The sequence below is a fragment of the Lissotriton helveticus genome, chromosome 1_1 (genome assembly GCF_964261635.1).
Source record: "Lissotriton helveticus chromosome 1_1, aLisHel1.1, whole genome shotgun sequence".
Lineage (NCBI taxonomy): Eukaryota > Metazoa > Chordata > Amphibia > Caudata > Salamandridae > Lissotriton > Lissotriton helveticus.
In genome coordinates, this window is record NC_136057.1 from 1,234,176,043 (window position 1) to 1,234,188,592 (window position 12,550).

The 12,550-nt window shown below is 41.8% G+C and overlaps 1 protein-coding gene across 2 annotated transcripts in view; it reads right to left on the reverse strand.

Annotated features, from left to right (window-relative positions):
- The window catches only part of TBC1D22A (TBC1 domain family member 22A), a 2,393,943-nt gene that overhangs the window by 1,960,030 nt on the left and 421,363 nt on the right, over positions 1-12,550 (reverse strand). For both annotated transcript variants that reach the window (XM_078679664.1, XM_078679673.1), the window contains exon 4: positions 1,538-1,717. In XM_078679664.1, the coding sequence (XP_078535790.1) occupies positions 1,538-1,717 (180 nt within the window). The remainder of the gene's footprint in view (positions 1-1,537; positions 1,718-12,550) is intronic.

Below are 12,550 nucleotides of genomic sequence, written 5' to 3' on the forward strand. Positions count from 1 at the left end.
AGTGTCTCAGTTTGTTTCTATCCTTATCAAATCTTTGTTTCAATCACACATAACTAAAAAAAAAAACATGCCTCCTTTGTACTTTATTTGCTTCTGAAATAATGTGAACTATCTGTAAAGTTAATTTAAAACTATTTACATGTTGTTGTGGTTAGAAAACGTTTGAAATCCCACAGCTTTTCCTTTCACGCTCCCTGTACCTCAGCAATACAGTCACTTGGTTCACAATATGCATTTCTGTCGCTTTGAAGTTAAAGAAAGGAATAGTGAACCATAGTTTCCAAGTGAAAAGAATAAGCAGCAATTTGTCAAAATAGTAGGCCTGACATTTGAGAACAATGTTTGAATGCACAGCAAAGGCAACAATATAAAAAAGAAAATGTAAAGTCCTCATTATTGTTCATTCCCCTAATGACTTCTTAGAAATTCATTTTGGGGGATTCTGCATGCACTTCCGGCACACCTACTTCCATTACCCCTGTTCAGAGGGGTAAACAAATGTTATTTCCTCGGTGATGCAGTTATACTGAAAGAAAATCCAGACTCTTGAAGAATACCACATAATACTATACGCAGCAGCACTTTTGACTTTAAGATTTTCAAATCTGAATTATACAAATACTAATATTATGCTTCTCTTTTAAGGTTTCATATGCTGAACTGTAAAAACAATATAAAATAGATTTCGAGTTTCAGGAGAGAGTTTTGGTTCTTAGCTGGTATACACAAGGTAAAATAGGTGTACTTGTTATTAGAAGAACGTGTGTATCTAAGGACTGTGTTCTACTGAATGCATTGCAGGGGAAAATATTAATAAAATCGTGTTCCTCAGTTGCCATGAAAGGTAAAGAGACTTGTTGGTAAATACCAGTTTTAATGCATTTGATAAATATTGCTATTTGTATATACTGAAGAATTACATGTATTTTCTAAATTATTTGGATCCATTTTATAGCAATACCTATGTGTGTTGAATCATTAGTATAGTTATATCATGTGTATATCATGCCTTTATATTCTCATAAAGTGATGAAATTTAGCATTTTCTTTGCGATATATTTCAGTGTAAACCCTTTTGCACAACTAGGTCCCGATTTGCCACAACCCTCCAAGTAGCTCTAATAATACATTTTGAAATATGTAAGCAGCTTTTAAAGTAGCTGGTTGGGTCTCCGAAAACATATATTTTTACGATGAGACTAATAGCAACCTTTTATAAATTAGGCCACAGGTCATATTTGAAGAAAAATTTAATTCTCCTTTAAGAGTATGCGCTACTTGAGAATATGTCACATCCAGTGAAGTGGCGTCCAATATAGGTCATCAGTGGATGGATCCAGGGCAGGTTTTCAGGACAAACCACAAGTGGGGGATTTACACAGACTTAATCTAAAATGAACTCATCTATATGGTCTGTAGTTATGCCTAAATCTGCCCGAGATTCGGCCCTCCTGCGCTCACGGCGGATGCCCTGCATGTGGGATTGGCCCTAGATCTATACCTTACAATGCAGCAAGTGATCAATAAGAGGACTTACCCAGGTCAGTGCTTGGACCAGCAATAAGCTGCCTGAATTTGTCTAATCGAGATGCCTCTCTCTCGGGGAAGGCAGCAGGAACAGAAGAATTGGCTTCAGCAATTTCCGCGACTAAGGCCATGGTTGGCTGATAAGGAACAGACTGCCGTCTCTGTGATGAAGCATTCCCTCCTGCACCATCTGCAGACAAAGGGAAAGAAATTAGAAATCATCATAAACCTTACCTTCCATCCTTCAAGCCACTACCAACAGTTATGTTATGTTATCTTATGTTATTTGGCATTTATAGAGCGCGAACTGCCGCTCCGAAAGGAGCATCCTGGCGCTAAGGAAAGTAGGTTAAAATCAGGGAGAAGAAACGCTAAATGGCGGCCAATACATACGTATCTGTCAGATTGTATAGCCAAGTTTTAAGTTTTTTTCTGAAGGCGGCTTCAGTGGGTTGCATTCTAAGATCGTTTGGCATAGAATTCCAGGCCTTAGAGGCCAGGACACCGAGTGTTTTGCCTCCTTTTGTTTTAAGATGAAATGACGTTAAGTATTAATGACGTCACATTTTATTTGCCCTTCATGAGAAGGCAGTCAAGAGACAGTTGCCTTGCTTGCTTGCTGAGCTCACGCGTAACTTTTGTTTCTTTCTTTCTCAAAGCCACTTTTGAAAATCCGAACAATGGACCTCAAGCGCTTCTCGGGAGAGGTGAACAAAAATAAGACTGGCTACTGACTCACTGAAAAAATTTTACAAATATATTTAGCAAGTGTAAGAAACTGGGTTTTCAGTTGCAAAGGAATAACTGGTCCACAACTGCCTTTTTACTGGGAAGCAAGTCCCGACTGTAGCAGTTGACTCTCTCAGGGTAGAGAAGAAGAGCAGCCCAAGCCTTACTCAGGGAAGGCGGTGTGGGCTAGCAATTCCAATTGTCCAGCATGCAACTACACTTAAATGAATATAAAAAGGAAAAGTAAATTTTTTACACACACACTACTAAATACTAGACATTAATTTACAGAAACATACATTGGATAGATGGAAATACGTTTGGTGATACTCTCATATCACATCTTACCCCTGGTGGGTCCTGAGAACCTTTATAACAGCGCCACCCACATATACCAGATGCAACATCACAATACAAGGGGGTGTCATTTTAAAATAAGGCATGCTGACTGGCTTTCTCGAAAGGTCACCACATTATTAACAAGTTATACTTTGGCAATATAAACTATTGGGATTATTAGAAACACTAATAGTGTGGAAAAGCATTCATTATAAGTATGAAACATTGCACGGTTAATTGATAAAACTGTCAATAAAGTATTACAATGCAAAACAACAATAATCCCTTGTGCTATAGTCTTTCTTTTCTGTCTATAGCCCATATAATGTAGCCATAGGACCAACCACTAGGAGTTCCCGCACGTCAGGGATTGAAAGAACAAGCTTCAAATCTGAGACTGCTTAACATCAAAGCAAACCCCTTGAGCAGGTCATTAATTCTCTGCACCTGGGGGGGAGCTACTGCACTCCCTGAAGTCTCCAAAACACTTGAATTACTTGTCAGTTTTGGCCTAGCTCCTCATTGGCTCCTCATTGGAACAGAATTAGGCACAAGGAAGCCCTCGCAGAGCATGATGGGGTGCTCTATGTTATATAAAATGAATATTAAATGAGAGGATTGTTCCTCTCTGTTTTCTTTTTGGGCAGCATGTGGTTTTCTTTTGCTTTTCATGGTGCCATTTGCCCATGCCCAATCAGACACCTGGGTCTTGACCTTTGTTGGAGGCTGCGGGAAAACCTAAGGACTACTTGGCATAAAGATCATATCTTTTAATGACCAAGACAATGTAGAGCTGCAGAGAGCAACGTAGAGTATACCCAAAGTGAAAAATAAAGCAAGGCTCGCCAAAATAGGGTCTCCTGTTTCCTTGTAGTTTCAGCTGGTCGCTCCCATAAAAATTTTAATGTTATTCTTTCATTCAACCCCAGAAATGATTGCCTCAGATCCCTCCAAGAATATTGGCGATAAAGGGTGCTTCTATCTAGTCAGTACCAGGGATGTGGCTAGCCACTTTTTGCTATGGGAGTTTATGCCCTTTGCCTCTTCAGTGTCAAGGAGTAGGGCTGGTTCAATGGACAGTTAGATGTCACATACAGTAAGGTGACTAAAGCATCCACCAGATTAATTCTCAGTAGGATTGTAGGAGTAGACAGGACCATAGGCTATGATTGAGGTTTCCACCAAAATGTCCACAGGGCCATCAGTACTTGCGAGGAGACAGTACTGCTTTCTTGAATTTGAAAGGGTTCCAGTACCATTGGTAAAGAACCTTAAAGTATCCAAATCTCAGCCTCACTTCTCTTAGTCCTCTATCATGGGAGGGCAACAAATGTAACCTGTCAACTTCAGATTAGTGTTTCTGGGTGATGGTGGAGCATTTATGTGGAATTAAAGATCTTGCGGCTTTAGAGTAAAGATCCTCAATAATCAAGCTGTAAAGACCAGAGATCAGTTTGTTATAATCCCCATTGTGTCAGACAGTCATGGATGGAGGAGAGTTTTAATCCGGATATCACGTGCCTTAATTTGTTATCAAAATAAGTGGCCAGCTAAGCATACCACCAAATCTGATTTTTTTCCTCTAATCCAAATTCTTATCTCAGAGTCAGAAAATTCTTAACCTTGCCATTTGACAGAACATAGGAAAAAGTGTAACCGTCTTTTAAAGACCATTCTGGCCAGTGGAAATGGACTTTGTTTATCTGCAGTTTAGCATTTCTCCAAATACACGCCCCTATATCATTTGAACTGTTCTGCTTGAATAGGTGATGGATGGTTCCCAGCATTTCATTGAGGAGCATCGGAGTCAAGGGACTCTGCAGCTTTCCTATAAAGAACTTGAGTTCCAAGCGCTCCTTTCTGTAAATGCCTTTCTATTGGGACCCAGTGGGACAAGTTCATTTTGTCCTGGAAATGGTGAGTTAGTTGCATAAGTTGATGTGTGACAATACTTCTCCAAATTTGGAAGTGCAGGCCTCCCGAAGATGCATTAGCACACAATTTAGCCAGTGACAGCCTGGGTCTATCCTCTCCTCAAACATACACTTTAATCAGGGCATTCATGTGGTGCAGAGTTGTGTGGGAGATAATCAGTGACAACATGTCAAAAACATAATTAAATATGAGTCCCACTATCATCTTGATGGTTTGAATTCTGCAATTCACAAGTGCTTCCGTCTGTCAAAGTCTTGGAGCAATCAGCAGAGTTATATTACCTTGCCTCATATGGGTAATATGGCTGCTGATTAGAATGTTCAAGTACTTCATTTTGCAAGAGATCCATTTAAAGGGGAGACCACTCAGTGAACCTGCTGTAGAGGTGCGAGTCATGGGCACAGACTCACTATTAGACCAGTTTATGGTGTATCTGGAGAATATAGAGAATCATTTGATCGCGAGCATTAGCCCTGCTAAGGATGCCTTAGGAAAAGTTAAGGGTGAGGTCTTCAAACTGGGGGGCCTCAAATAATCGCAGGGGTTGGGCCATCCTCTGGTCAAAAGAAACATTATGCTGACAGCAGTGCTTTGTTTTAAGCAGGGAAAATAAATAGCAGCAGTAAGCCCCTGCCTGGGAGAAGGTGTCAAATGACAAGGGACTCCAAATATTCTTCTTCACTTCCACCCAAATTTCTAATAATCACCCTATGGATCCTTTTACATGTTATTAAGGCCTGTCTGATCAGAATAGTATGTTTGGCAATCATCTATTTAGTTGCATTTTTGAAACAGTAAGAGAATTTAACTGCAATAATTAAATATGTATAGTGTTTAAGTAAGTCGAGACATATTTAAACATTGCCAATTTAATGGAATAATTGTGAAAATTTTTGAAGGGGGTTCGATTAATTTTATTTATTCACGGGGGCACGGCATAACATTTTTTGAAGACCACTGAGTTAAGGTAATCTGAACAGAGCATGCGCTTCAATTCACCAGTAGGGATCTTGACTCTTTTAACTCTTGGATAAGCACCATACACGTGAAGGCCCCCTTCCAGCTCCCAGTACTCACTTCCTCCAGAGTAACCAGAGGAAATCATGAAATTGTGCCTTTCAAAACATCTTGTAGGTGATCAGGTTCAAGAGCTTCTTCAGAAATCAGCCATTTCATTAACGGCCAAGCAGATACCTTAAACCTTCAAACACTCCACTTGAAACAATGAATATTCTGCTTACTATCTCACCATACAGCAGCAATTCAATGAATAACAATAAATTAGTGGCAAACTGAAATTGCATTTCAAATATCGAATAAGCAATTCTAACAACACTAAGAGCATGTGACTGCAAGTTGGCTAGGACCACTCCCTGCACTCCACATACAACAATTCTTTCCTTTTGAACAATAGACACATTGGTTGGGGGCAGCACCTGTGGAATTGGCTGGACTTTGAGGACTTTGATCAGGACAAATCATTCCTTCAGCACAACATAAAGGGTACACAGACATTGTGATGTCTTGTGAAGAAGATATTAAACAGGAGCTATCTGCAGTGCCTGGCGGAGGGGGTAGAAATCTTGCCCAGCAGATTTTGGCCCTTATTCCACTGGGAGATCGGAGAGGTGGATGCAGGAGTGTTGACCTAGAAAAGCGAGCCTGTGTTTGTGTGACCATTATTTTGCTTCGCCATTTCACCTTTGTTCAGTCTGAATATATGATGATACAACGCATACCACCACAACGCGGTATGTTACATTCGGGGTCTTGACAACACAAGTCGTTACATCGACTTGTGCTGGAGGTCGCTGGATTTAGGAATAGTGTGAATTACTATTCCAACTCCAGTCTATGTACAGTAGGGAAGGTGTTGGAATAGTAATTCACACTATTCCTTAGTCTAGAGTGCCCTCCAGTGCAAGTTGATGTAACGACTTGCGTTGTCTAAACCACGATGTAACCATACCTCGTTGTCATGGTTGCGGAGTAAAGGATGTTTCCCGTTCAGTCTCTACTGTGCAAGTCTGTTGTTGATTCCTCCAGGAGCTAAGCAAGGAGGAACTTCATGGCTTCCTTGACTCCTCATTGAGGTAATGTGAACATTTACCAAATGAAAATTGGATTTGAGCAATAGAGTGTGGAGGGGCTGCAGATCACTGAGGTGCCTGTAGTGTGGGGTAAGTTTTTCTACTGTGCATTATATTGTGCAATGCTGCCTAAAAAGGTGAAGGCCCGGTTGTCTCTTGCTGTCTCTGTCTGACCTGCTGAGTGGTCTTAGAGACTACTGTGTCCAATAAAGCCTACAATTAATTTTGTGTCAACTAAAATGCGCTTGTCCTGAGATGCTTTTGTCCATAACGGTAATTATGTGCTTTCTGAGAAAGCCTGTTATACAGATATCTTCTCAAGGTGTGCAGAGTGCATCAAGCAAACAGACGTGGCAGTGGAAGGCATGGTAAGAAATGTCATGGAAATAATGGCCACTACCACAAATCTCTACTGGATAACGTGTGACGTGGCGGCATGTGGAAGCACTCTAGTAACGGTCCTGGCAAAATAATCTTCATTTTAAAGTTTTCCTCTGCTTCTTGCTGCACACTGGCAATATTTTCCCCAGTTGTCTTTCCTAGTTTTCTTAGACATTTTTCTTAGTTTTCCAGTTAATTAGAGGGGTTTGGTGTAGTTGATCTTTGTGTATTTTGTCAATCGTTCTATTCCCTGTTTTTTCAAGTGAAGTCCAGATTTTTTTTTAGCTCTGTTTCTCTTGCTCAGATCCTTTTGTCCTCTTGAGGATCTATGTTAATATTCCTTGTTATTAAAATCAGGAAGCACCAGTGTGTTCTAAGGCTTGTTTCCTTATGCGCGCAGACTCACTATGTTGTTCTTTGACAATTAGAGCTATCAGCCTTCTCTTAGACTCTGTGACAGTAACTGTTGGAGGCCCTATTAGATCTTAGCTACAGGTCATGTTCTGGAGAGCATACAAGTAACCATTTGCAATTCATTGTTCTTCTGCTTTTTACTTTTCCAAAGATTATGGTATTTCTATTTTTATCGTTTTTAGGTCTCGCCTAAGCAGCACATATGCGATGTCTCGCCGAGATATCAAGTAATCTGTATCAGGGGTGAAACTCCGCCTATTGCCTGGTAATCTCTCCTGCCGCTTGTCATTAGTAAACTCTGGCATTGCTTTTGTTTGCGGGCTTATTATTATCTGTCGATCCGATGCGTCACTTCCGTTTATTCCAGAAGCAGCACCGCCTAACTACTTTTTTGGGACTACTTTTTTAAAATTGTAGCTTTCTACCCGCGTGTTGTTTTTTTCGCCTGTTGCTGCTTTTTTTATTTCAAGGAGTTTTCACGAGCGGTTTTTAAATTGTAGCTTTCTACCCGCGCGTTGTTTTCCGCCTGTTGCTGCTTCTTTTAGTTTGAGGAGTTTTCACTGCCGTGTGGGCCTCCGATACTTCAATGCTAATCTCCCCCCTTGTTAGGTATGCAGTTTGTTTGTTGTATTCTGCAACTCAGATTTGTCGTTGAGTAAGTTGTCTAAGTATTGGCGTTATTTCTAAATAATATAGAGAGTGTTTTTTCTGTATAGCAGGTCTGTGGGTGGTCACTACCCGGAAGAGAGCTTGAGTTGTTCTTCCGGTATGTTATTATTATTATCATTATTTATTTATTTTATTTATAAGGCGCACAGCTACCCAAGGGTTTCCCGGCGCCGCCTGGAGGACCAAAAAAGGGGAACTTTATTGATTAAAAAGCCAAGTCTTCAATCCACTACGAAAGCAAATAAAAGTAGTCTCATGTTTAAGTGATAAGGGAAGGGAATTCCACAAAGTAGGGCCCAGGCAGGAAAAGGATCTGCCGCCCATGCAAGACAATCTATGCCTAGGCACCATGAATCGTGATTGAGTGGATGAACGAAGAGCGCGAGCTGGGACATATTGATCAACAATAGTATTTAAATACTCTGGGGCCATGCCGGTTTTAATTTTAAACATATAGGTTAACGCCTTAAATTTAATACTACTTTCAACCTTAAGCCAGTGGAGTTCTCGTAAAGAATGAGCAGTGGAATCAGATTTCGAATATGGCTAAGTAGGCGGGCTCCATTTTTTTGTGCAACCTGCAGCTTCTGTATGACATCCTGATTGGCTCCTAGGAAAAGGACGTTGCCATAGTCCAAGCGAGAAATGACAAGAGCTTGGACAACTGTTCTTTGGGTAGAAACAGGCAACATCCATAAAATTTTCCTAAGCCATTTAAGGATGCCAAAGCAGGTCGCAGCCACCATAACTGCTTGATGTTTCATGGAAAGTCGATCATCCAACACAAAACCTAAGTTACATGCTTGTTGGACGGGTTGAGGAAGGGGGCCCAGTTCAGATGGCCAGTGTTTGGGTCCCCATAATTCTTTATTCTTCCCCAATATCAGCACCTCCGTCTTATCCCCGTTAAGCTTTAGTGAATTGCCTTGCATCCACAATGCAATTTTACAGAGCCCTGCTTGAAGGGATGAGGGTTTTGGCACTCCTTTAGCAGAGAGAGAAAAGATTAATCGAGTGTCATCAGCTTACGAAAAAATTGCCAACCCTGATTCGGTGGCAATGTCAGCCAGCGGTTTCAACTATATATATTAAACAATAGGGGGCTAAGAATAGAGCCCTGTGGAACCCCATAAGGGGACATATGGGTTCTAGACGTTGCAGAAAAAAACCTGATATTTGCAGTTCTCCAAGAAATCCTCCAGCCATCTAAGGGCGAGCCCAGTCACACCAATCGTAACGCTTGCAATAATACAGTATGAGAGACAGTGTCAAAAGCAGTACTCAAATCCAGTAGTATGAGTGCCACAGTGTCACCTGCATCCAACCGACTTCGCAGCAGCTCAGTCACTCCTAGGAGCGTGGTTTCAGTCGAAAAACCTTTCAGAAAACCTGACTGAGAAAGATGTAGAAGCTCATGGGACTCATCAAACTGATTCAATTGTTGGTTCACGTGTTTTTCCAGCACTTTGAAAAACATAGGAAGCAGAGAAATAGGGCGAAAGTACAATAGCTGTGTTGGATCAGCACTAGCTTTCTTCAATATTGGAAGAATCATAGCATGTTTCCACTCAGGTGGAATCATTGCTTCTTGTAAGGAAGCATTCAATAGCCCCATAATCAATTTCATGGCCGATGGCTCAATTTTCTGCAACACAGGGAGCAGATCTAAAGGAGAACCAGATTTCAGGCTACCAAGAATCTGACTAAAAGAGATGGAATCAAGTGGGAGCCAATGCTCTAATTTATTCAAACCATTATCCTGTGCAACTTTTGGCTGATAATCGAACTTAAAAGATACAGGAACAGCAGAAATAGGCTGTGTATTGTTCAAATGTGCAGGATTTAATGCAGAGTAAATTATCTCAACTTTGTTTAGAAAAACAATGCAAGGTCCTCACATTGAGATTCAGTGAAAATAGGAGGGGAGCTTGAGTACCAGCTCCAGAGAGTTCCTTTCACCAATTTAAAAATGATTTTTGAGCAGTTTTGGGCGTTGGTAATAGTAGAACTCACATAGTCTGCATGAGCAGTATTACAGAGGGAATGATAATTTATAATTGCTAGTTTATAAGCAATTTTGGACTCAGATGCATAGTCCTTCCTCCAACGCCTTTCCAGTGCTTTACATTTACTTTTTTCTGTTTTAAGGCACTGTGAAAACCAAGGGGCAGGGGGGCGATGTTTTTTTACCTTCTGAGTAGAGAGGGGGAGGCAGGTATTCACAGATTAAAGATCCAATTATTATTCAGCTCCAGGTCTGTCATAGAGACCTGGTTGATGGAAGGGATGGTATTAAGTAAAAAAGTATTAAAAAGTTCCATGTCTAATTTCCCCCAATTCCTGGAGTTGAACTTATTACCTACAGCAGAATTAAAAAGGTTATTTAAATCTATCGTAACCTTAAAATCAACTAAAAAGGGATCTGACCAGAGGACAGGGATAGCAGGGGAGCAGCATACATTATGAAGGGTTGAAAAAATGGGATCTAATAAATGGCCAGCCACATGAGTGGGACCATTATTATGAAGTGAGATATTCATAGCAGCTAGATCAGTGATTAAAGTAGTACTAACCGAGCATGTGGGGTAATCAAAGTGAAGGTTAAGGTCCCCCACGATCGCAAAGTTAGCTGCTCTTAGCAAATAAGGGAAGATTAGATCTGGCAGAGAGGCGGCCCTAAGGGCAGCCGGCCCAGGTGGTCGGTAAATTAACACTCCCGAAAGGGAGAAATGGGGGGTTAAGGCTAATTGAAAAGACATAGCCTCACATCCCTTGAAAATTAATTTGACAGATTTACATGTATACCGGTTATTAAAAATAATAGCAAGCCCACCACCCACTCTGTCTTCATGATCACGTCTTAGAATGGAATAGTCAGCAGGTAGCGCAGCCACTATATCGGGGCCAGAACAACCCTGAAGCCAGGTTTCAGTTAAGAAAATAGTGTCTGGTTGTGCGCTAGTCAGTAAATCAAAAATATCTGCTCTGGGATTTGGAAGCGAGCGTCAATTCATGTTATGAAAGTTAAAAACAGAGCTAATATAGTTCGGGCTACTCGAATACTGCGTTTTAGTATAATACGGTGGGTCACAGTGGATTTGTTGAATATTTTGGGGCTCAAAGCTCAAACTCAGGCTACACTTATCGCAACTCTTCAGCATAGAATCAGCCATATCAAAATGCAGTTGCACGCAGTCATCGTGCTGACAATTGTGGAGCTCTAAAAGTTGGTTTAAGGAGTAAGTAAGCCAGGCGGTCTGAAAATGAGCAGGGGTTGTGGCCCCTGGTCCCGGTTGGGCCCGGACGGGCGCAGACGGGCTTGCCTTTGGTGCGCCAACGGCGCGTCCGCTGCGTGTCCGATCAATGGCCATTAAATAGGGATAATGACGGGACGGCGTGCAGCGACTGGAGCGACTGTAAACATGCTATTCTGATCAGTAGTGATTGCTGCTATCTGTTGTCGTTGTTCCTTGCTCTCTGCAACCCCTTCTTTGTGCCATCGTGAAGGCAAAGGTGGAATCCGGAGTGGAGGAGGCTGTTCCGGAGATGCCCTCTAGAAACTACTACGAGTTGGTGGTCCATCTGAATCTGATAGCGAAACCCCTGGCCTCCCTACACAGTATGTCATTCTAAGTGGGCACCGTTTTATGTATTTATTTACTTTTAATTTACAGTTTTTTACAGCTCGCACCTACTGTCAGACTTATCTGCCTACTCCCAGGTGAGATCTGCACTGCGTGCCACAACACATCATCACCTCACTGAGATGGACATGGCGTATCTCGCTTGGATCGGCTACCGCCATGGAAAGACTTTTCCGAAACTCGGTCAAAACGTTTATTTTGGGAACCAGGTGCTCCTTTTCAGCTGACTAACGCAGTCTTTTTGAGGCCAGATGTTGCACTCTGACCCCTCTTGTGGTCATGCATGGTGGCGTCCTTGGCAGCTGTCCACAGTGGCGTTAAGGTAGCACCCAACCTGGGGTCCTACCCTTGCTGTCATGCTCTCACTTGCCCAATGTTTCCTAAAGTTTTTAGAGGGGCAACGTACAGTCCAACAGGTATGTCTCACCCTTAACAAAAGTGTCCACCTCCATTGACTTTAAAGGGGGAACCGTTCAAACTGTGTGATATGACCCGGGAGTGTGGCTTCAACAATGATCCGCTGTCGTCTCTCTGCAGCTGCCCCACCCTCACGTGGGGAAGTCTGCTGGCTGTGTTGTTACCTTATCCTGTGTATGGCTGCCGGCGGAACTACTAGCTTTAAGCTACATTACAATATTCGTCTAATACAACCAGGGCCACTCGAATTATGTGGTTTTGCATCCGTGGGGTTTTCAGCATCTCTACTTATTAGCTGCATCTGCCACATGATCCATGATATGCGGCATAAACTGCGGATTTTAACAAAAAAAGCGTATGGAGCTCAAAAGGATCCAAAGTTACAAAAAATGCAGCAATGAAGGT